Raw genomic sequence first — 26,767 nt, 5'->3', positions numbered from 1 at the left:
TCGGATGTAGTTAAGCAAAACCTCCTTGGCGGGCGAAACCATAAGCCCCAAGAAGGACCAATGCTGAAAAAGGGAGGTTAGTGACTTATCCTCCCCCAGGGGGAGAGGTGGAGCTGCTTCGCTAGGGGAAGCAACGTTATCTCTCGAGTCCCGAGGTTGGTTAACAATACATCGGTCTACGCTACCACTCGACGGTCTCTCGAAAGAGACCTACCGAGTGGGAGCTTCGGGAGGAGGTTTGGGCAACGGAAGAAGAGGCCTTGGGTTTTTCTCCTTTCAAAGCAACCTTCGAAGGAGAAATATCCCGTTTGGACTTCTTCCGCCGTCGCGAAAACCTCTCCCACTGGGAGGTAGACCACTCCGTACACTTGTTATTGCTATCACACCGTTGGCCCCTACAAGAAGGACAAAGGGCTTGAGGATCAGTCTCGACCGCCGACATGAACGTCCCACAGGGGCGGTCGGGAAACGCAGGGCAGGTACGCATGTTCGCAGTGGCCAACTTCACATATACAGAACTATAAAAAGAAAGACAAAAGCAATTAAATAGCTGCCAAATCACGGCGAGGATGAGAGCGGACACGTCCGACCACCATCCGAGCCGAGAGCAAAGTGGGCTCAAGCACAGGTGTGTGGGGGGGGGGGGGGGGGCAAGTTACCTATCCCTACCCCCGCTAACTAGCGGTGTGGGTAGTAAACCCTCGTTAAAAATTAATGGCTCGTCATTTCGGCTACGCCGAAAGTAATACCCCTATTAAATAGCGTGGTTTGTATTCCAGGTACAGAAAAAACGCATTTTGGGATAAGCTCGCATCAGTAAGCTCATCCTCCATAAGGTATCATGAAAAAAAGTGATTAATTAAGTATCTGTACATCTAGGATGCAAACAGTCTCCAAAAGAAATTTACAGACTCTAAAATAAAGATGAAAATGCAATGCATTAAGAAGTGTTCCCTGGGTAATTCCAAATGAACATAGAACGATCATTTCATCTGGGGGAAGATCTCTGCTGTTATAAAGAGATTTAGGAGAGCAGTTTCACTTCACCTCTTTCCATTAATTTCATAAAGAGGAATGAAATCAAAACAGGATTACTATTTATCATATTTATCTCATTTCCATTACTATCAATGGAAAAATAATTATCCTAAGGGAACTTCAAAGTAAGAGGAAAAAATAGACAAAACACTCCACATAATTAGATTGAAAATTTGTTTAATTGTCATCTTAACTCTGTATCTGCAGGGAGGTATATCTGCTCCTTATTTGTTTGAGGCAAAGGTTTAGATATAAGTTGGAGAGGAAAGTATGAAATTGTGGTAGTAATGGTGATTAAAAAACATTTCCTCAAGATAGACGTAGGAAAAGCGAGAAAAAATAAGTGGAAAAGGCGAAATTAGAAAAGCATGCTGTGAACGTATTTTTTTTCGTGGGTACCAATTTTCGTTGTTTTATAAAAAATGTTGGTTCGTGGATTCATAAATTCGTGGATTTCGGTTTTGAAACTTTTACCTTTTTGGTTATTAGTAGAACCCCAATTAGGATAAAGTGTTAATTTTGAATGCATTGCTTTTATTCATCTATTAAAAATTTTAATAATTAACACTTACTTATCACTACAAATGGTTATAATGTCGCCGCCAAAAAAGAAAATTACAGAATTACCCAAGTTCTTCTAATATAGCATCCTATGCTAAAACATTACTCAAAATCTTTTGTTGTTACTCAGTGGTAATTAATAGCCTTTAAATAGAGACGAGATAGTTAATAGGCATATCTCACTTTCAAACATGTCGTTGTGATTTTCTATGTTTTGTGGTTTGAAAAACAGTTTTTATTATATTTGATATTTTTCATGTGTAGTGCTGAAAACATGTCTTGTTTTATGCATATTAGTAGCTAATATTATTTTTGTTTTGTAACGCATTGTTATTTATTGATGAAAATATTAAAATAAATATGAAATAAAAAACAATGATTCTAATTTTATTTTCATTCAGAAAACATATGAAAAAATTCAATATATAGAAAAAAAAAATAAACTGTAGTAATCTCTGAAAATCACTAAACCTACAAAAGAAAGAAAAAAAATTATTATAGTGCACACCAAAATAAAACATATTCACAATAAAAAATAAAAATAATTAGTAAAATACAATGATTTAGAAAATGTAGGTCACCAACACAAATCGAATGTGTCAAAGTTCAATACCAAAATCTAACAGTGTATAAAAATTTTCGTCGGATTTATAAATTCGTGAATTCGCCCACCCAAGAAGACCACGAAAATTGGTACACCACGAACAAAAATACGTTCACAGTATAAGGAGAAAAAAAAAGAATTTTTGGGTATAGTTAAAAAACAGAGATGAAAGGGCAAGTTGAGAAGTTTGTACAATTCCATTATGGGGTCATGGGGATAGCAATGGGTTTTTCATGGTATATAAAGTTACAGGGAGAAAGTTAGAATGTTTAGTGTTATGTGAATATAAAATGGAGGAAGAAAAATTACAAATTTGAAAGTAATTTGCAGTTTTCTTAACAAAACAAACCTGTAGCTATTTATAGGGATTGGGATTATACTTTTGGAGATGGAAGACTAGTCATAAGACTTTTAGTGAGGTGTAACCACCCACCTCATAGTTAGCACTGGGGGGGGGGGGGGGAGCCAGCTACCCTGCTCTCTCTCACACACACACACACACCTCTGTTGTATCATCACTTTTTAATGTAGGCAGGACTTATCGGGGGACAGGTGATGGCGGTGGCCTTTCATCACCAAGACCGAGAGAAGCTTTCCTCCTAAAGGTAAACGAGGAACTCTACTATTGCTGGAATAGTGGCATTGAGAGGAGAGATAACCCTTCCACGATAACAACTACTGTACAGTCCACTTGGCCTGGTAGACCGAAGCCGAAGATCTACAGTAAGACGGTATCCAGGCATCCTCTTCGCAACTTGTTGCAGGGAGGACTCTCTGAGAGAAGAGGAGCTGGATAGTCTCCAGGCGTGAAGTTGCAGCAAAGATACGGCTTTGGAAAAAGACGTTCACATGTGGCTGTTATAATGGATTGTGTCGCAGAAGGAGTTCTCTCGGGATCTTCGTCAGGATTTACAGACAAGTCAGCTGAGTAGGACGAGTCTCATTGCCGCCGATGAAGCCTGCTCCGAGAAGCAAGGGCAGGAAATGGACAACTCCAATTCCCGCAGGATTTCTCGGAATCTTTGTCAGGAGTTGTAGACGGGTCAGGTGAGTGTGACAAGTCTACTGGGCAAGACGAATCTGATGGGCAAGACAAGATTACCGATGACGAAGTCTGCTCCGAAGAGCAATGACAGGGAATGGATGAATCCAATTCCCACCGGAGGAATACCCCAAAAGGGAGATCGAACAGATGAAGGAAGTCTTTCTCGCTGTCGGCAATTCTTCCTGCAAGCAGGAAGATTGCTGAACAGTGGCTGGATGGAGGGACTCTCCCTCGGAGGGGGAGTGGATGAATCCAACTCCCACTGGAGTAATCACCTGAAGGGGAGACCTGCAGGTGAAAGAAGTCTTTCCCGTAGACGGGAAAAAAGGTCCAAGATCTGCTGCTGCAGTCGGAAATTCTCCCCACAAGCAGGAAGATTGCTGACCAGTGGCTGTTGGAGGGACTCTCCATTGAAAGGGAGAGTCCCAACCTCCTGGCCTCACCCTCTGTTTCCCATCAACTAGTTGAAGATCAACATCAGGTGTTGCCTCAAAAACGTAGCCGAAGCTTGAATCTTAGTTCCCCCGAAGGAGTTACTCCTTGTTCGTTAGGAAGGCTGGCCTCATCTCTAGACTTTAAATGACTGTATTGTTCAGACTCTGACCAGAGACCGGAGGCTGAGTGGTACAGCCTGTGGCTCACCCAACTTCTTCGATGACTTTGAAGGGAGCGTCAAATCAGTTGGAGATTCTTGTTTGTCATCCTTCTTCTGCCCGGGTCACGTAAAGATCACAAGGAGACGGAAAATCCTCTTGCCGAATTACCTGGTATCTGGTTGCCCATGAAGAGGTTGGATTCGAAAGAGTCCACTGCAGGCTTGACGAACCAGAGTGAAACGGTGACCTATGAGATGTATCATTGTTGGCAGAAAGTCTCTAAGAAGTAAAAGAATCCAATTCCCGCCAGAGGAATCGCCCGAAGGAAAGACCTAACAGGTAAAGGAAGTCTTTGCCACAGACAAGAAAAATTGACCAACCCCCGTTGCCGATGTCGGCCATTTTCTCCGTAAGTTAGAAGATTGCCGAACAGTGACTGGTGGGGGGACTTTCCCTCGGAGGGGAAAATACCAACACCTGGTGGTGTACCTCCGGGCAGCGATCTCTCCTTTCCATTAACAGCCCTATCCAAGTTGAGGGTTGGCATGGAGCCCTATCTGTGGAAAGGTGACCGAGGCTCGTTTCTGGGGTGACCCCGGCTGGAATGCCCAAAGAAACCCAGTCTGTCACTACCCTTGTTCTTCCACATGGCATCAGGAGCAAAGGAGCAGAAGCAGAGATTGTTGCATAAACTGTAACACTTTCAGAGGGACCGAACCCTCGTGAAGAAAGGTCGTTGTCATCGAGCTGATCAGGAGCTGCCACAGGCGCCGGAGAACAGGGCAGTGACAGGGCAGGGGCAGCTGATCTACGGAAATGATCGCTTTGCACATCTACATCGGCTGCCTTAGCCGATTGGAGAAGAACGTTGTAATGCTGAAGAAAACAAAAAGAATGAAAGGCAAACTCCCTCGGCAGGACAACCTGTTCCGCGTAAGGGAAAGGAGTTCCCTAAAAGAACAAAACATACTCGTAAAAACATGTCAAGGGCTAGAAAAACAGCTGGAGAGGAGAGATATGGACGTCTACTCTCACCAAGCCTAAAGTAAAACGTGACTAAACATTACAAGTGTGTGAGAGTGGGGTGGCTGGCTACCCTGCCTAACAAATCCCTCCTTGCTATCGACTGGTAGGGCACTTTATACCAAGCTATAAAATCTTATGGCTACTTTCAGCTTCGCCGAGAGTAAGGTCCCTATAAATAGCGAGGGTTTGAATTTAGTGTCGGAACAACTCCCATGTCTTTCCTATACTGGTGATGTTTAATGATAATACATTTGTAATTTTTCTAATTTTTGTCATAAATCGTCTGTAAAAATGTTTACTCTTCAAACTAGACCATTTTTCTTTTATTTTATGAATGATAATAACATAAAGTATTGATACTACGTGAAATAAACATTAACTGTAGAATGCTAAATGAAAAAAATATAATCATGACCTCCAGTCCTGGCTGTATAATGTTCCAAATAAAAATAAAAAATAAAAATTGATAATTCACTCTTGGAAGTTTATTATTCATGCAAATGCTTTATCGAAAAAATAAACAGTAATAGGTTACCTTTTGCGATGCAGTTAATTCCCTATTAGGGAACTCTAGTTTTGATTTTTCAATCACATCCATGTTCACAAGAACTTTGGCTATGGCATCTGCTGAACTCCTGTTCATCGTTTCATGACATTCATTTGTTATGCTTAGTAAGATCTCAGTCAGGGATTTATGATTACTTTTGAGGTCTTCTTGCAATTCGACAATTTTCTGTGTCTCCTTTTTGGTTTTCTTGATGATGCTCTCATGCCACTTCATCATGTTACGGAGCTTTCGATGTAATTCCTCTTGATCTCCCAAGTAACTAGACAGGAACTTTCTATATTTTTCTAGCTGAGTCTCCATATCCTCGGTAGAAAGCAGTAATTCCTTTGCATTTGATACCTGCTCAGCAATATTTTTTCTGATATTTGGTTGGAATTTGTTAGGCTGGCAAGATCCTCCTAATCGTTTTAAATCTGAAATGCTCTGTTCTAAATCATAGTTGATAGGCAAATCTGCAGAACTTGAAACACCTGGGTGATCCCTCATACAAGTAGGACAAGATAAGTTGACATCTTTGATCAGGTTTTCCACACAGCCACTACAGTAGCTATGGCCACATTGTAAAACTCGTGGCCTGATCGATTCACTGTAGGTTTCAGCACATAGTCTACAATCAGATGACTCCATACCCTGAAAGGATTAGAAAACAAAAACAAATAAATAGTATATTGGGCAGCATAATGGCCAAACAGTATTATACTGTAACTTTTCTAGTTTTTCTTGATAAGTAGTGAGTTACACTAAGTATTTCTAAGTACATACACTTTAAAAATTGTAGAGTATGCTAAACCACTAACGAAAACCTAAGAATCAGTTTCATCAACTATTAATAAAGCAATGGATGATGTTCAAAGTCTTGGATTAAAATAAAGAAATATTAATTAGATATGACATAGGAGAGATTTCGTTAAAAAAACCAAAAATCCAAGATCATTATTCAAAATAACTGTGCGAATGTACAGAAACATATATATATATATATATATATATATATATATATATATATATATATATATATATATATATATATATATATATATACTGTTTATGTGTTTCCAACAAAACATTCTCCTATTAGTGGGTGGCCACAGATATACATGACACAAAAGCCACTGCTATATTTATGCTTTAACTGTTGAATCTGTTAAAAATTTCAGACCCTCAGTCACTAATACACAATCGGGCCCTTTTGTTACTTATCAATACACCCCACTTTTTGGGGTTGGTGTTGATTGTGAACTTTTTTAAGATCTCCGACTAGGGCTGCCACTCAGAATTTTACTTTTCCCCTACAAACGAGGACCATTTTCCCCTACTTTCCCCTAAGCAATAATTCTGTTTTTGTTGCACTTTTAGGTCACTTCAAACTCACGACTTTATATATATATATATATATATATATATATATATATATATATATATATATATATATATATATATATATATAAACAGTACTTAGGATATATTTTAAGAACAGTGACATTAAAATAAATAACTCCTATATAAACTATAAAACTTTAACAGAACAAGAGGAAGAGAAATAAGATAGAATAGTGTGCCCGAGTGTACCCTCAAGCAAGAGAACTCTACCCCCAAGACATTGGAAGACCATGGTACAGAGGCTGTGGCACTAATCAAGACGAGAAAACAATGGTTTGATATTGGAGTGTCCTTCGGATTATTCAGTGTGTGTGTGTCGGCAAAGAGAAAACGAACACTACAAATGATAAAGCTCTTGGCTATTGGTTTTAATTTGCACATTTATATCAATTACTTGTAATTCAGATACTGTGTCAATGAACTGTTGGTAACCTAGTCAATTTTGAGAAAGGAGCTTTGTTGGGAGTAAGATTGGCAGTCTTGCCCCAGATGGCCACTAATGACAGAAAATAATGTACAAAAAATCGAAAAATCACAATAAACTAGGACAAATTATATGCATAAAGTTCCATTGATATTTGATGTTATAAGTGAATAGAAAAATAATATGAATTAACTTACATAATAAATACCTAAAAGTCTGGGTCACTGTCGATAAATGAGAACTGTGTGAAGAGTTGTAGATAAGTCTGACTTCTCTTTACAATTAACACATTCTTCTTTGAAGGCTGAAGATTAATACAGGCCAATGCGATCAAAATAGAAGAGTTGGTGAGGTCAGAGAAATCCTATAGATATGGATATTTTGTGTTTGTTTGGATGTACAAAACCATCGATAGAGAAGAGAGAAATATATTAAAATAAGAAACGAAGCGCATTAAGTGTTTGATGCAAATAAAACAACTTCAATTCTTATTCAAAATGAAAAAGTCTAAGTAAATAGCAAAACCATCTCTATAATATGATGTCCTCTTGTATTCTGTGATAGCATACCATTTGGAGTCCGATCAAAAGCTTCGTTAATACTAGACAAGGGCAATCCTTTGATTTTCTCCTCCCATTGATTTAAGACCTTGATTTTCTAATTCCACTTCTCGTCTTCTGTATAGGATAAGGATTTGGGTTCTACACTGAACCAATCTTTTGATTTTATCTCACAATACTTCATAAAAGCTACATTATTTCCGTCTGTTTTTTTAACACTCCTGGCCCACCGACTATTTCCCTACAAATTTTCATTTTTGGGCTCAAGCCATGTCGTCTTGATGAAAGGTTCCTATAAGTAGCTTTCTAAGGGATATTTGCTACAGTGATATTCCCAGAGAATTTACCTTTAGGTCTCCAGAATTCTAACTCCTGGCGCAAATATCCTTAAAATTTCTCTTAAGGATATCGCATAAATCAGGGGACGTATATCTGGGTATGACACATAGCAATCTTCACCCCAAATAACGTTTTCGCTTCGAGGGGGAAAGTGGCAAAAATAGAAGGGGAGCCGTTAACAAGGTACCCTTCCTACCATACTACTATTGAGTATCTAGATGGCGCCTTATTCCTATATTCGTAGCAGTTTTGCACGGTGGTTTTCCCTGTAGCTCTATCGTTTGCGCTCAATTTTACGGATTTTACAATGCAATCTCCAGCCTCTTCTGCTTCTGGAAAGTTGAGTATTTATTCTTTACAGTATACAATTTTTAGCTCCTGCTTCACAGTAAAATTAGAGTAATTTTAAGTGTTTGGAGCTTAGCCGATCACCGGAGGCGCCATGGGCGCTGTCGTTCATAACGCATGTGTTATTTAGTTAGTCGAACGACATTCCCGGTTGTAATAGCATATATATTTTTGAGGCTATTCAACTAAAGTAGTTACTAGGATGATACATATTATGTCGATTGTATTCTTTAGAGTTTCGGCGATTTAGGTAACCGAATCTCGCCTGCGCTAGGCTTCCTAGCCTACGCGCTTCAGTTTACTATCATGCATGATATAAGTCTACTTTCCTAGTGGTAATAGCATTAATAAAATATAAGCTATTTAGGCACATTATACTTGTAAAGATTTATGCATAAATTGCATACATTTCCTCTTCCTATCGATAGTATACGTTAGAGTTTCGGTGATATAGGTAACCGGAGTCTCACCATGCGTTAGGCTAGCTAGCCTATGCGCTTTAGTATACTTTCATACATGTTCCCGGTTTACCCTCGTGTATCGTTTTATCAATTCATAAGGAGATAGATATCTCCTAGAATTATTATGTAACTTGATACCAGTCTCCAGTGGAGATTTAAAGGTAATCTCTTCTCCCTCTGAGTGCCGCCCTGGCGACAACCCTATTTTGGTCCTGCCATAGAGCAGACACTCAGGCTTGACTAGGCTAGGGTTTTCTGTCTCTTACCCTTGCCGGTGAGTAGCCAGCTTTGGATTTCTGGACAGAACCTCAGAGTATTCAGTCTTTGCTGACGGCAGAGCAGCAGGGTGAGTAGTCACTCCCCTGCTGGCTTCTGCTGCCGGCATAGGAGGCTATGCCTCCCTAGGCCGCACTTGAAGTGGTGATATGATGTTGCCACCTTCTCCCCTACGGTCTAGAAGACTAGTCCTGTGTTGGCAGACCCTAGGCTGATGAATAGACATTCTTCTGCCGGCTAGGATGGCGCCGACACTGAAACAACGTTTCTTCTCTGTTGAGAGACGGCGGCAATCTTGCCGCCTCCTCTTAACACTATTTCGGCAGACCCTAGGCTGAGGAATAGATATTCTTCTGCCGCCTAGGATGGCGCCGATATGGAAACAGAGCTTCTTCTTTGTGTGGTAAGGGCGGCAACCCTGCAGCCTTCTTCCATACTTTAAACAGGACCCTTTTCCTTGCCCCCTATGTCCTTTAGCGATGGCCTAGCCATCGCAACCCTGTGGCCGGGCTCCTAAGCAGCTGCTTAGTTGCTCACTCCTCCCTCATGGACACAAAGCTCCTGGAAAAGCTGTGCAGGCTGTGGCGGCTGCCGGTGGGAGACTCCTATTCTGTAGAGTGTTCTTCAGTCCTCTCTTGGACTGCCAACCACATACCCGGGACTGGCAGTGACCGGCAACGGTTTTGTGGTTGGATGGAAGCCTGAATGATACATTCTCCCCTTCCATTTGAATCCTCATTCTGGAGGAAGGCAGTAAGATTAAATACTTACACCCTTAATAATTGTTGACAAATATTGATAAGGTAACCCTTCACTCCATGCTTTCTCTCTCTCTATCAGCTAGTGCCGCCAGGTATTAACCCAGCCGACTGGGCCAGTGCCGCCAGGTTTAGCACCTGGCGGCACCAGCCCAGTCGGCATGTTGCCGGCTGGATCGTGCCGCCAGGTGCTAGCCTAGCCGGCAACATGCCGGCTAAACTACAGTATATGATTATACAGTAGCCGGTATATTTGCAGTATAGATCATACTGCAGACAGAAAACTATAGTATAAATTATACAGTAGTTATTTTCCAATATACCCTGTGTATCCTTGCACAGTCTTTTGTTGAGACCAGTCATATTGAAGGAAAATATTTCTTTCAACAGACTGACAGATGATCAGTTACCATTTACCCTACATTGTTAAAACCTTGGGAAAGGTCAGTGTTAAGTTACACTTATCTACACCTAAGGGTTAGAACCCTTCCCTTGGGTTTCCTGAATAGGAAAACTCTAATTTTGGGGGAGGTCACAGCAATTGGCTGGACAAGAAACACAAGTATGTGTCTTTCCTAGTTCCTTTCTAGCTTGTCTATCCTAAACTATAATGCTAAAATATTAATAATATCTTATATAGTTGTTTATCAGGTGAGATAAACTACTGCATACTCATTTAAATTCCCTCTCTTTACAGGAGGACCATCCCAAGTGCCAAGTAGTCTTCTGCAACGTCAGGAGCAAAGACTTCTGTGGCCATGCAGAATGCAAGAATTGCAAGGCCTTGGTTACCGAGGCTTTTGATGACCCCAAGACAGCAGAGTCAAGGGATGCAGCACGAGAGAAGATGTGCAGATGGGTTCGTGGCTTTCAGAAGAACGCCACGGGACCGTACCTTCCGAGTGAACGGATGCCCTCCTTGCTGTTCCCAAAAGCGGGTATGGAATCTGTCATAACCCAGCCACGACCTGAGATCCCTTGCGTCCAGATTGCCGTAGATACGGACGTCACCGACGCAATGCAAAGCATGGACATCCATCAAGAGGAGAGGATGTCTGAGATGTCTTCGGATGCCGAGAAGGACCTTCTAGCGGAACGTTTCGAGGAGGAGTCCACCTTGACTCCTGAAGAAGATGACGAGGTTGATTCGGAGTCCCTTCCGTCAGTTTCGGCTCCTGAACCATTACCTTCAACATCTTCTGCCCCTCCATCAGATGATGTGAGACAGGCACTGGCCAATCTCACGGTGTTGATGGAGAGTCTTTGCAAACAAGGCGAAGAAAGGGAGGCGAAAATGGAGAGAAGAATTGCCCAACTCGCATCCCGTGGGTCTCACAAGAGACTCAGGGTTCAAGATCTTCCAACTTGCTCTGACGTTAATCCCTGGAGGTATGCAGAATACATGCCTAATACCAATGGCAAGATCTTTATCTCAGAGAAGTTGGGAACCATCCCTATTGAAGATGTTGACTTCTGGCCCAGTTTTCAAGCCTACCCAGACTGCTTCGTCCGTCTGAAGCTGGATCCAGCATTGAAGGAAGAGACAAAACCTAAGGAGGTCATAGTATTTGACCATGATAAGGCTCAGGCTCTTTTGTCAAGTAGCCTGAAGAAGAAGGGCTACACTAACTCTAAAGTGTCAGCCCTTAGCAAGAAGCATCCCACCTTTCTTGCTCCAGCTTCGATAGCCTTTCCCTTTACATCAAAGACTTTTAAAGCTGTAATGAAGGCAATAGAGGCAGGCAAACCTTTGGACCTTCGATCCTTGGGCCCACAGCCTAATCAAGAACGGACTTGGATGGAGCTGGAGTGAGGCTCCACCACCATTTCCTCAATTCTTCCAACCCTCTCCCCCCCTTACTGGAAGAATACACCCTAGAACTTTTGAGCAAGCGGGTGATAAGGAGAGCAAAGTCCATCAAATTCCAAGGAAGGCTGTTCTGTGTTCCCAAGGACTCAGACAAACTCAGAGTCATTCTGGACTTGTCGCCACTCAACAAGTTCATAGAAAACAACAAGTTCAGGATGTTAACCCTTCAACACATAAGGACCCTGTTACCAAAAGGGGCGTACACAGTCTCGATAGAGCTGGCAGATGCCTACTGGCATATTCCAGAAGAGAATATGTAAAGAATAGGCCAGACTATTCAGTGTGGATGTGTGTAGGCAAAGGGAAAATGAACCGTAACCAGAGAGAAGGATCCAATGTAGTACCATCTGGCCAGTTAAAAGACCCCATAATTCGGGGCAGGATAGCCGTGGTTGTTATAAACACGTCCTACATAAACACGTTCCTGTTACATACACGATATCTCTCAGGATGTTCGTCCCAGGGGTTAGAACCCTGTGATACCTCTACTGGTGAAATTCTCTGGCATATCACTCGCTTGAAATATCCCATGTAGAAGCTGCCTAGAAAAACCTCCATTAGGACGACATGACTATCTCGCTCAAAAATGGATTTTTCTTACGTTAAATCTCTTTTATGATCCCATGGGAGGGTTTGGGGGTGGTTTTACTCATTCTTCCTGGAGCTTCGTTTGAAAGTAGTCGGTAATCATTATTAGCAACTAATTATTTGTTCAATCGGTGTTTGCACATATTTTTAAATCATTATAATATAAACAAGATATTTGTGAGTATCGATTTTAAACACAGCACTCAATAAATCAATATGATATTATGATGATTCCTTTAGTTTTTCTTGTAATAAAGCTTCACAATAAATCTTCTTATTAATTGTCTAGTATTTTTACCTCTACTTACTATTTCTTAATTGTAATTTAGTCCATTCTTGTTTAATACTTAATGAGCTTCTCAGGAACTAACATAAGAAAAGTTATGTGGGTGAGGGATACTCGTTGCCAAATTTTTCATTTACTAGACAAAAAGGGGTTGAACAGTCACGTACAATGCAGTTTTAAAAGAGAATGGGTTTTACAAAAATCTGTAGCGTTGAATTCAGAAGTCTTGACACTGGCTGAAGAGTTAGATGTTTCCTTGTTTTAATTGGGCCTATACGTCAATCGTAGGCCATCTGCCGTCGCTGAAGTAGGAGCCTCCGTCAGGTGTTGGGAAGGCTGACGCGATGTTCTAATCGCCGCGGTCACTCTGGGACGTCACGCTAAGCACACACACAGTCTATCAAGTGCGGTCGTAATAGTTCTGTTCGTCGTCCTTCTTTTCAAAGGATAAATGGCTCCCCTTAATTCCTCGGCTGCTAACCGGTTCTGAATATACCCCGTCCTTCAGGTAACATATGTGCAGCTACAACTCGTTCGCCTCGAGTCCGGCAAGTTGAAGTAGGCCCTTAGACCTAGTATACTGAGTGACTTTCTAGGAAGAAGAGAGAGAGAGAGAGATCACCTCTCACTGTTGATTATATATATCGTCGTCCTGGGCGTGTCAAGCTGTCCTTAATCACGTGACGATTTCTTGGTTTTCGCGCCTCCTTTCGTCTGGGTCCCATGAGTCATTCGGAGAAGGGAACAGGACGGCGGGGGATGTTTAGGGAAAATATCACTGAACTCAGTGGAATTCCGCGAAAACAATTCCTAACTCCTCGTTCGCTCTCGTATCTCTCTACAATTCTTTCTATACCTTTACAATTACTACTAACTGCATTTGTCTCTCTATTTCTTATTAACTAATAAAACTCATGAATAAAGGCATCAATAATATACATAAACCTCCAGCATATGAAATTTATCCAAAAATAATCACTTGTCTGACACCATAATCTAATCTAATCTAATCTAATATAATCTTGAGGTAAAAAAAACTCGGTGCTAGAGTGTGGACGTGTTGTGTCGAGCTCTGCTATTGATCCCTGAGTCATGTTTTAGCTTTGTGTTTCTCGCCTAGAATGTCATGGAAAAGATATTAGTTAGTCTTATGGAGAAACCTAAGAAACAGTACACCATGTCTGCTTCTAACTATATCTGCTTCAAATGTAATGAAACGGATGGAGATCGGAAAAAAAATGGATAGTATGTGAATGCAAAAGACTCTACCATAAGAGATGTGTGCATTTAGTGACAACCATCAGTGAAATTGACCGGAATAACCCAGATTGGTTATGCCTCCACTGCGTATGTGATGCCATACAAAACAATTTAGTAATATCAAAATTAAAGGAAGATGTTAACACGAGTAATCTGGCCCTGAAGGAACAAGATGTGAAAATAGATGACGGGAAAAACCAACTTGCGAACCTTACCGCAGACACAGCAAATTCCACCCAGATCACTGACCTCACTCAAAAAGTCAACATTCTTGCCATGAATATGGATTCAATTAAAGTAACACTTCCAACATTGATAGACCCAAAACCGGAGAAACCGACATTTGCTGACAAAGTTAAGGAAAAAAAATCTATTGATAATTAAATCAACTATTACAGCAACTAAAATTACTAAAAAAAAAAAATAAACGTGAGGTTGAAAAAGCACTTAAAGACATTCCTATACTTAACACGAGGTCAACTACGAAGGGGAATGTTGTAAATTTTGCAAACAATATGATCAGAGAAGAGGCGGCAAACAAAACTCAGACATTGGTGGCTGACACTGAAACGAAAAGAATCGGAAAACTAAAACACAAAATAATGATATGCAATGTATACAATGATGAAGATGATGTAGTAAATGCTTTGATTCAAAGAAATTGCTGCCTGGACCATATCCAAAATATAGAAGATAAGATAAGTGTAGTCCTGAAGAAAAATGCCTGGGGGGGGGGGGGAACCACCCACCATGTGCTGAAATGTGATCCTGAAGTTCGGAGGGCTATTCATGATAATGGGGACAAAGTTTCGTTACGATGCGGTATCTATAACATACGTGTTAGGTACCACGTGGTCAACTGCTACCACTGTCAGAGGTATGGACATTTTGAAAAAGATTGCAAGTCTAAGAATGAAGATAAAGTCTGCGGGAAATGTTCAGGGAGACACTCCACCAGGGAGTGTAATTCGGAAGTGTCAAAGTGTATAAACTGCACAAAGTTAAACAGACCAAGTGACCACACAGTAAATTCTAGAGACTGCAATGCTTTTGACTTGGAATTGAAAAGACTAGCGGAAAATACTGATCATGGTTACTAGGGATGTCATAAACTGTGGCTATGTAAATATACAATCTGTAGGTAATAAGACTGTTCAAATTCGACAATTGATAAACGAGAAATATTTAGATATACTAGGATTATCTGAAACATGGCTAAACAACTTTGACAAGGCAAAGATCACTGAAATGACGCCCCCCACACCTGCCTTCTTTCACATACCGAGAGAAGGTAGGTCTGGTGGGGGTGTCGGACTCTTTAATCATAAAAGCTACTCAACTCTCAAAACGTTGAAATGAATTAGTGTAACAAGCTTTGAATATAAAGAAATAAAATTTACGCCAAAAAATAGAAGAATATCCTTTGTAACAATCTACAAACCTCCTAGAACGAACACTAGTATCTTTTTTTGAAGAATTCCGTGCTCTCATTGAGATGATTATCATGGAGGAAAACGAATTAGTTATCTGTGGAGACTTAAATTTTTGGATGGATGACGCATCAAATCCCGACGCTTCGGCATTTAGTGAGTTACTAGAATCATATCGACTAGTGAATAATGTGAACTGAACAACAACTTTAACTGGGCATACGCTACACTTAGTTCTAAGTGATGACATGAATAATATTGTATCTGATATAAAAGTCGAAGAGAAATGTACTATCTTCCCAGTACATAAACTTATTACGTTTAGTCTACCTCTACAGAAACACACATTAGTAAAGAAAATAAAGTTAAGACATAAATCAAATTTTTCTCCTACCATATTTATTGAAGAAGTTACAAAGAAAATAAATGATGCTATCAACATTCCCTGTGATCATGATGACCAACGTCTGTTAGGAGCTAAGTGTGCTATCTGTCTTATGATCACTTATAATAAAGTAAGTAAAACTGAATATGATACCATGTGCCCACCGATGGAAAAGACTATAATCATAAAAGACCAATCTCCTTGGTTTGATGGAGAGACTTTGGTAAAAAAGAGGGAAAAACATGTAAAGAAAGAAAGTGAAATAGGTTAAAAACTGAAAGTACTTGGGTAGAATACAAAACTGCTGCGTGTCAATATAACTACCTACTAAGAAGGAAAAAAAGTGAATACTATAAGAGAAAGATCCTCGAAGCAGCAACAGACATAAATAAGTTATATCGTCTCCTGAATGGTATAATGGGAAATGTACAGGAAAAGAAGCTACCAGATGGATACAGTGACCAGGAACTAGCAAATAATTTTCTAGCATTCATCATAAACTAAATTGAAAATGTAACCAGGTCATTTGTAAATACTCAGCATCAGATTAATGATACACCAGGCACACAGACAAAATTAATACGATTTAACAACATAACATAAGATGACATCACCAGATTTATCAAGAGCAAAGAAAACAAACTGCGCGATCGTGATTTGCCAATATCTGAAGTAATTGGAGAGAGACTTTTCTAGTCTAGCCGAAATAATAATGAGAATAGCAAATGCAAGCATTGATGAATGTAAGTTTCCCAAATCTGAGAAAACGGCTATAGTCACACCAGTTCTGAAAAATGCACTGGACCACCAGGAATTAAGCTCATATAGACCTATTTCAAATCTATCCTTTGTCTCAAAATTGCTTGAATATGTAATTCTTGAACAATTAGTCAGCCACTTAGAAGTAATAGAAGCTTTGCCTGACAACCAATCTGCTTAGAGAAAACTATACTTTACGGAGACAGCCATCTGCTCTGTTGTAAATGATATCCTAGAAATGATGGATGAAAATAAATGTGGTATTTTAATATTGATCGATCTCAGTGCCGCTTTTAATACAGTTGTGCATGAACTGCTACTAAATGATCTACGTCCATCGGCGTTGAAGATAAAGCTTTCGAATACCTAAAAGACTACTTGGTTGGTAGAAATTACTGTGTACAAATTGGAAACTCTTATTCATCATATGAACCCTTGAACAGAGGGGTACCCCAGGGGAGTGTACTTGGCCCAATCTTATTCTGCATCTATACTATTAGTCTATCGAAAATACTACAAAGGCAGGGCGTGAAGTTTAAACTATTTCCAGATGAGACACAATTTTACTCCTCCATAAATGATATACATGACACTACTGAAACTCTAAACCGAATCCTTGATAGTGTTAGAGAATGGATGTCCTTTAAACAACTAAAATTAAATGAGAACAAAACTGAATTCATGGTGGTGGGCAAGAGAAACAGCGTGAGAAACTTAGGTGATATTCAAATGAACATATGACTCAGTGCCGATATCTAGTAAAGTTCGAGATCTAGGTGTATTTCTTGACTGTAACCTGTCTCTAAATGCCCAAATATATAATGTAATAAAAACTGTTGGTTATCATCTAAGAAATATTGCGTTTATAAAAAAAAAAAGTACCTGGACGAAAATTCTGTAAAGAAACTTGTGATAAACTGTGTTATTACAAGGATTGACTACTGCAACTGTATCGACTACGATTTACCTTAAGTGCAACTTAAAAATTACAAAACATAATAAACAGAGGAGCAAGACTGATAAAAGGTGTCCCACCTAGAGAAAGGATCACCCTTGTGCTAATTGATTTACACTGGCTGCCGATTAAAGCGAGAATTGAATTTAAAATATGTACAATAACCCACCAAGTTATCAGAACCGGTCGTCCAAAATACTTAAGAATATTGCTACATATTGCGCAGCCAACAAATCGTGTTGACACGAGAATAGTTACAGATGGCTTCAAACTATAGGAACCTAGATATATCTCTACTGAAGGCTCCAGAGCCTTTAAATATGCGGCCCCGAGACTATAATAAGCTCCCACGAAACATTCGAATGATTGAAGACATTAAGGCTTTCAAGAGGAAACTGAAGACTTTCGTATTTCATGAGTCTTTTGACAGTGACGATTTAACAGTAAATGAAAACTATGAGACATGAAACTTTAAATACTCTGAACAAATAAGATAAAACGACAGTGGAGGTCCTGTAGAGATTGGGGTTCCCGTGCTGTAATCAAGACCAAGGTATTTCGCGTGCTTATCAGTATTAAACACGTCAATCAGTTCAACAACCGTATCAGTTGCCATGGGAGTATTGATTCGGCTTAAAAACCATAACTGCATTACTCCTTTATGTTCAAAGGAAAAGATCAAATATTTCATGTCTTTAACCTATAATCAAAAGCAAAAAAACCTCCCTTCCCCCAGGAAAATCGAAATAAAAATCCGTACCACTACGAGGTTACGAGCATGTTTAAATTTTAATTCAATATCACGCAAAGGAATGTAACACTGTAACCTACATTATGGTTGTTATCAACATCGGCTAATAAAACAAAATCGTGAGTAGGCTACAGGATAACAAAAGGGCAAAATAACTTATTATTATTATTATTATTATTATTATTATTATTTGCTAAGCTACAACCCTAGTTCGAAAAGCAGTATGCTTTAAGCCCAGGGACTCCAACAGGGAAAATAGCTCAGTGAGGAAAGGAAAAATAAAATATTTGAAGAAGAGCAACAATATTAGAATAAATATCACTTTAAAAACTAAAAACTCCAACAAAACAAGAGGTAGAGAAATAAGACATAAGATAGAACAGTGTGCCCAAGTGTACCCTCAAGCAAGAGAACTCCAACCCAAGACAGTGGAAGACCATGGTACAGAGGATATGTCACTACCCATGATTAGAGAACAATGGTTTGATTATGGAGTGCCCATCTCCTAGAAGAGCTGCTTACCAAACTCACAAATGGTTCAAGTTTAAACACACTATTCATATGAACAAAAGCAAGAGACAAGTAAATACTAATATAAATACTTACATTCGAATTCCTCACACATACAACGCTAAATGAGCACAAGCACTTGCAGTTTTCTAGTGAGTTACTGTGAAGGCTATCGACTCGAGTACTGATTCACTGTGTGAATCATTGTTGCCAACTGTGTTGGACATAAATGAGCTAGATTGAGATCTGAAATGCGCTAGGGAAGAGTTTTCTCCTTCTATATGGATTTTTATGATGTTATACTTCGCATAGAGGATGAACTACTGATAACAGAGTTAAGGGCAACCAAGCAATTATTGTGAATGTTGGATACGGATTTGCTATACGAATGATACGGCTGACTCAGTCGACAGTTCAATGCAGGTAGGCTACACGTAGGCTATTGCATCATAGAATTGCCCCAGGTTTAAACCACAGTTCAAACTTTAACTACGGACTTGAGGAATATGATTTATCAATATTTGTAATGGAAAATAGACGACGGTGATGTCTTCTGTAAAACTACTGTAAATATTACATTAGGGAGAGAGAGAGAGAGAGAGAGAGAGAGAGAGAGAGAGAGAGAGAGAGAGAGAGAGAGAGAGAGAGAGAGAGAGAGAGAGAGAGAGAGTTTTAATCCATTTATTGAGCCCATTGGCGTCAGACATTTGAGTACATGGTAACAGTAATATTGTTTAGATCTACATCGTACTTATGTTATGCCAAAAGAGTACAAAATAAAGTACAGACGGATATTCAAGTACATATTAAAAATAATATTGTTCACATCTACTTTATATATTGAAGGTTGTACAAAGTAATACAAAATAAAGTATAGAAAGACATTTAGTACATATTAGAAAAAATATTGTTCATTTCTACATATTAAAGGTTATACAAATGGATTCATATGGAATACAAAATAAAAATTAGTTTGATTTCGTATGTAAGTTGTACCTATCTTTAGTTAATATGACAAAACAGTTAATTATTCAGTATCCACCAAAGTGAGGATGGTGCATGAGGATTTCATCGAGCAAATTATTATCTGTCAATAACTTTTTACATATATCAACTACTGTGAGTCTTTGTGGGTAATATATCACTAACAAGTGGACATTCCAGGCAATAGTGTTCCAGAGAGAGAAAGAGTGTGTGTGTGTGTGTGTTGTCCAGAACAACGTTAACTTGGGATATTGAATTTCTCCACCTTATATATATATATATATATATATATATATATATATATATATATATATATATATATATATATATATATATATATGAAATGCACTAGAAAATGCATCAAAACAATGAAATTTGAGCTACAAAACGCGCTATGCGCAAAATACAAAATCTGTGCGCTATTTGTGATACAATTGCACTAGATCTAGCGCGTGGGATAAGCTGGCAACACTGGTGAGAATGACACGTGTTCAACTTCTCAAGGCCAAAGTCACGTGATACGTCTCGAATGTATTAGACAGGAATATAATTGTGTATATACGTATGCTACCGGTATACCTAACGATAAATGAACACAAAACGTCACGAATTTGCTCTGTTTAAAATATTTACAAATTTTCTTTGTTTTCTCCTCCACAATATTAAAACACTGCTAGAAATTATGAAGCAGAACTTCCTTTAACAATCTCCGTTGCTCGGCTGCCGGCGCGTAAATTTGAACTCTGGAAGAGCGCAGTTGGTAGTTGGTGTTTTCGCCATACGTTATCTTTCTAATATAAATTATTATTCTTATATCATATAAACATAGTTGCGGTAATAACTTTGAACATCAGTCTGTATTATTATTATTATTATTATTATTATTATTATTACTTGCTAAGCTTCAACCTTATAGTCCATTTCTTTTAGCGAGGCATATTTGCCATGACTCGCAGCGGTGCCTTTTTGCTCGGAAAAGTTTCCTGATCGCTGATTGGTTAGAATTATCTTGTCCAACCAATCAGCGATCAAGAAACTTTTCCGAGCTAAAAGGGCACCGCTGCGAGTCATGGCAAATATGCCTCGCTAAAAGAAATGGACTATAGTAGGAAAAGCAGGATGCTATAAGCCCAGGGGCCCCAATAGAGAAAATAGCTTAGTGAGGAAAGGAAACATGGAAAAATTAAGTATTTTAAGAACAGCAACAACATCTAAATAAATACTTCAATATAAACTATAAAAACTTTAACAACAGAAGAAAAAGAGAAATTAGATAGACTAGTGTGCTCGAGTGTACCCTCAAGCAAGAGAACTCTGATCCAAGATAGTGGAAGACCATGGTACAGAAGCTATAGCACTACCCATGACTAGAGAACAATGGTTTGATTTTGGAGTGTCCTCCTAGAAGAGCTGCTTACCTTAGCTAAAGAGTCTCTTCTACCCTTACCAAGAGGAAAGTAGCCACTGAACAACTACAGTGAAGTAGTTAACCCCTTGGGTGAGGAAGAATTGTTTGGTAATCTCAGTGTTATCAGGTGTATGAGGACAGAGGAGAAGCTGTAAAGAATATGCCAGACTATTCGGTGTATGTGTAGGTAAAGGGAAAGTGAACCGTAACCAGAGAGAAGGATCAGATGTAGTACTGTCTGGCAAGTCAAAGGACCCAATAACTCTCTAGCGGTAGTATCTCAACGGGTGGCTGGTGCCCTGGCCAACCTACTACCTAGTAGTATGTGAATATCCTCTTGTGTTAATCTATGCATTTTATGGTACTAAGACAGTTTTGAGCAAGTCAACCCTGGATGAACGATAATAAGAATGCTAACTCCATTTTCCCTATTATTATTATTATTATTATTATTATCAAAGCTACAGCCATAGTTGGAAAAGCAAGATGCTATGAGCCCAAGGACTCCAACAGGGAAAAATAGCCCAGTGAGGAAAGCAGATAATGAAATAAATAAATGATATGAGAAATAATTAACAATTAATAAAATATTAAAAAAAAAAAAACTAACAATATTCTAACAGATATTTCATATAAGAATTATAGAGACGTATGTCAGCCTGTTCAACATTAAAACATTTGCTGCAAGTTTGAACTTTTGAAGTCCTACTGATTCAACTACCCGATTAGGAAGATCATTCCACAACTTGGTCACGGCTGGAATAAAACTAATAGAATACTGTGTAGTATTGAGCCTCATGATGGAGAAGGCCTGATTATTAGAATTAACTGCATGCCTAGTATTACGAACGGGATGGAACTGTCTGAGAAGATCTGAATGTAAAGGATGATCAGAATTATGAAAAATCTTATGCAACATGCATAACGAACTAATTGAACGACGGTGCCAGAAATTATTATCTAGATCAGGAATAAGAAATTCAATGGACCGTAAGTTCCTGTCCAACAAATTAAGATGAGAGTCAGAAGCTGAAGACCAGTCAAGGAGAACAAGTATTGCTGCTTTAGATTTAACTTCTGTGTTGTAGATGGAGGCCAAATGGGAGGGGGGGGGGGGTGGCACCCCTTAATGTAGGAGGGGCCCGGGATATTTGTCTCAAAAGGCCTGCTCTAATTCCGCCCCCTGTGTTTGAGGCTCGAGGTGAGGATGGCATGTTCATCCTTGCCAAGGTTCTTAGGCAGGATGTGTTGTACTATGCCAGCGGTATTTTTAGATATATTTCTGAAGCAGGTCTTCATAGTAAGGGCAGTCATGTCCAAATCTCGTTATGTGGTTCGTATTATTCCTGTAAAAAATTTTAAAAGCCAAAATGTTATTAGAAAAAAAAAGTATCTATAGGTTTGGGATAAATGATTTAAAGTGATCACTATAATTAAGGGTAAAAGAGACTCTTTGGCTATGGTAAGCAGCTCTTCTAGGAGAAGGACACTCCAAAATCAAACCATAGTTCTCTAATCTAGGGTAGTGCCATAGCCTCTGTACCATGGTCTTCCACTGTCTTGGGTTAGAGTTCCCTTGCTTAAGGGTACACTCGGGCACACTAATCTATCTTCTTTCTCTTCCTATGGTTTTGTTAAAGTTCTCATAGTTTATATAGATGTTTATTTTGATGTTGCTCTTATATTTTATTTGTCCTTGTTTCCTTTCCTCGCTGGGCTATTTTCCCTGTTGGAGCCCCTGGGCTTAAAGCATTCTGCCGTTCAAATTAGGGTTGTAGCTTAGCAACTAATAATAATAATAATAATAATGATAATAATAGTAATAATAATAATAATGCGATAATTGAATCAGTAGAACTTAAAAAGTTGTAGTAAATGTTATGTTGAACAGGCTGACATAAGTCTTTTTATAGTTTGTGTATGAAATATCTTTTTTTAAAATGTTGTTAATGTTTTTGAAATGTTTCATTTTAATTGTTCATTACTTCTCATATCATTAATCCTTTCCTTTCCTCACTGGGTTATTTTTCCCTGTTGGAGCCCTTGGGCTTATAAGCATCTTGCTTTTCCAACTGGGGTTGTAGCTTAGCTAGTAATGATAATAATAATAAATTTGTTGTTCACACTGTGTACATATAGAAGTGTTACAAATATTTGGTTGGGTCTTAAGGATGATGACAAAACTATTGTATTTCCAAATTTTCCATTCAGCAAAAATTGCAACGAACCAAATGTGTCATTTGCTCTTTGGAAGTCATTAGAAGTTAGCAATGAAAGCATTACGGCCATCCACATTTGGAAAACTAAACGTAAATTTGGTTCTCAAAATTTTTAATGGTGATGTTATTACAGCAATGCGAAATCTTGGGAAAGAGAAACAGTCTAATCACAACAATTTATAGAGAGTTGTTTTTTGATTTGGTGGTCAATAATTCATGTAAAGGTAATATTATAAGTGAAAAGAATTAATAATGAATATCGTACCCCACTTACGTGGGATGGGAATTGTATGGAATATGATTTCTTGTTAAGGTTTTTTAAGAAGACAGAAGACTGGTTAGATAGTTGGGAGAAATTTTCAGGAGAAAAATTGCCAGCTTTTTCATACCGTATAGAAAAGATATATATATATATATATATATATATATATATATATATATATATATATATATATATATCTTCAGGTAATGAACGCTTCGCAACAGGCTTACAACGCAGATGTGTTCTCACGTTCGGCTTGGTCTAGTTCTCCTACTGGTGTGTTCTCACGTTCGGTTCGATCTAGGTAGGCCTATGGTGTGTTCTCATATTAAGCTCGGTCTAGTTAGACCTGATGGTGTGTTCTCACGTTTGGTTTGGTCTAGGTAGGCCTACTGGCGTGTTCATGTTCGGCTCGGTTTAGTTTAGTTAGACCTACTGGTGTATTCTCACGTTCGGTTTCGTAGAGGTAGACCTTATGGTGTATTCTCACGTTCGGCTCAGTCTAGTTAGACTTACTGGTGTGTTCTCTCATTTGGTTTAGTCTAGGTAGGCCTACTGGTGTGTTCTTATGTTGGGCTCGGTCTAGTTAGACCTACAAGTGTGTTCTCACGTCTGGTTCGGTCTAGGTAGGCCTACTGGTGTGTTCTCAAGTGTGGCTCGGTCTAGTTAGACCTACTGGTATGTTCTCACATTCGGTTCGGTCTAGGTAGGCCTAATGGTGTGTTCCCACATTCGGCTCAGTCTAGTTAGACCTACTGGTGTGTCCTCATGTTTGGTTCGGTCTATGTAGGCCTACTGGTGTGGTCTCTTCAATGTGTTGGTAAAATTATAAATATAAGGAAAAAAAGAATAAGTGTATGGGAATATTGTTTATTGAGACTAGGAAATATATTAACGCAGTAGACATTAGCCTATTATTGCAAATATTTAGTTACATATATATATATATATATATATATATATATATATATATATATATATATATATATATAGTGTTGTTTCTTTTAGTGCTTTGCGAAAATGATAAAATGTAAGCAAACAAGCATAATTGTATATTACTATTCTTAAGTGAGACCATGAAATGTATTTTCTTGATGGACATGAACAATTGATTTGGACATTTATTTCCAATACAATAAGGCATCTTTATTTTATATTTAAAGATAAATAATCCTATCATGGATAATCACCGGCAATGTGCTTAAGCATTTGCTAAAATCTTTACTATCAGTTTTCATATATTATTTCCATAATCATCATCATTATTATAATCAACATGATTACCAAATGAGTGCCCTTTAGAATTTCGTTATCTGTACCCATTTACTGTGTACCTATGTACAACCACCTTTTCATTAAAACTTCCCTTCATCGTACATCTTCCATTATCCAGATCACGGGCCTTCATACTGGGAATGCTTCTGGGTTATGTCTTATCTCTATGATTTACTTGTGCTATCGACCTGTCATTCTTATCTTTTACCTGGATCTCATTACCAAATATTACCTCAATTATCTCGTATGGGTACTTGAAACGTTGGCATGATTTGTAATTTGCTCCAGTTAGAATGTCTACCTTAACGTAAACTAGATCACCCACTTGTAAACCCGGTTAGAATGTCTACCTTAATGTAGACTAGATCAGTCACTTTGTAAACCCGGTTAGAATGTCTACCTTAAGTGATAATGTGAGTTGACAATACCGAACGTTATTGGGCCTTGATCTCAGCTACAGTTCTATTGGTTTTTGCTCAGCCGTGGCAATTACTGCGCTCGCAAAATTAATATTTCATCGCTGTTTCTATGTGCTGACAAGCAGTAATGTTAAGCTGTGCTCCAAAGCCCCGTGAATCATTATTTCGGAGATATTTTCTAAGGCTTCCAACGGGTTTTGCTCCACTGGGGCTGGCTGCTCTCGAAAAAATTAACATTACATCGCTACTCCTGTGTTTTGGTAAGTGGTAGCCCACATGTTGAGTTGCGTTAGCAAACACCGAGGGTCATTATCTCGGGGATATATTTTTACTTTCACATTCACAGAAGCAACCATAGCTTTATGGGTACTGCCTGGATAGCTACATATATTGACCTCCTTTACAGTCCTTTACATTATTTAGCAGCACTGACCAGATAGTACTGCATTGGATTCCTCACTGGCCATGGCTCGAATGTTGCTCCTTTGCCTACACATAGGCTATACCGAATAGTCTGTCATATTCTTTATACATTCTACCCTTTCCTCATACACCTGACAACACTAAGATAAGCAAAAAATTCTCCTTCAATCAAAGGGTTAACTACTATACTGTAATTGTTCAGGAACTACTTTCCACTCAGTAATAGTAGAAGAGACTCTTCAACTATGGTAAGCACCTTTTCAAGGAGGAGGACACTTCAAAATTAAACAATAGGTCTCTAGTCTTGGATAGTGCCATAGCCTCTGCATCAAGATCTTCCACTGTCATGCGTTAGAGTTTTTAGGGAACAGTCAGGCACACTATTCTATCTGAGTCTTCATTTCCTGACTTGACTAGGTTTCCCTGTTGGAGCCCTAGGGTTGTAGCTTAGATAATAATAATAATAATAATAATAATAATAATAATAATAGTAGTAGAAGTAGTAGTAGAAGTAATAATAATAATAATAATTGTACTGTGCAGATGTAAATAAGATTTTTATATATTGCAACTTAATATTTACTAAAGATCTCTCAAGACTAGCTTGATTGGTCAAGATATTGATCAATAACATAACAATTCAACATTTCCTCGATCAGATACTTAAAAACTGTGTCTGATAATTGATAAACAACAATTTTATTAAAGATAATTCATCTTTATGTATGGGTGTTTATACGAGGACACTCCAAAATCAAGCCATTATTATCCAGTCTTGGGTAGTATCAGAGTCTCTGTACCATAGTCTTCCACTGTCTTGGATTAGAGATCTCTTTTTGAGGGAACACTGAGGGACATTATTCTAGCTATTTCCTTATTTCCTTTCCTCACTTGGATATTTCCCGTGTTGGAGCCCTTGGGCTTATAACATCTTAATTTTCCAAGTAGGGTTGTAGCTTAGCTAGGAATAATAATAATGATACTACTACTACTACTACT

The 26,767-nt window shown here is 38.7% G+C and overlaps 1 protein-coding gene across 2 annotated transcripts in view; it reads right to left on the bottom strand.

Annotated features, from left to right (window-relative positions):
- Positions 1–19,037, bottom strand: part of LOC137623796 (E3 ubiquitin-protein ligase trim-21-like) — a 55,026-nt gene extending 35,989 nt beyond the window's left edge. Inside the window, exons 1-2 of one of the 2 annotated variants that reach the window (XM_068354613.1) lie at positions 18,875–19,037; positions 5,406–6,068 (exon numbers count right to left, since the gene is read on the bottom strand). In XM_068354613.1, the coding sequence (XP_068210714.1) occupies positions 5,406–6,065 (660 nt within the window). In that variant the 5' untranslated portion in view covers positions 6,066–6,068; positions 18,875–19,037. The remainder of the gene's footprint in view (positions 1–5,405; positions 6,069–18,874) is intronic. The other variant, XM_068354621.1, reaches the window with a different exon arrangement.
- Positions 19,038–26,767: the final 7,730 nt, after the last annotated feature.

The sequence above is a fragment of the Palaemon carinicauda genome, chromosome 2 (genome assembly GCF_036898095.1).
Source record: "Palaemon carinicauda isolate YSFRI2023 chromosome 2, ASM3689809v2, whole genome shotgun sequence".
Lineage (NCBI taxonomy): Eukaryota > Metazoa > Arthropoda > Malacostraca > Decapoda > Palaemonidae > Palaemon > Palaemon carinicauda.
Note: the sequence above shows the minus strand (reverse complement) of the source record. Positions and strands in the feature narration are given on the sequence as shown.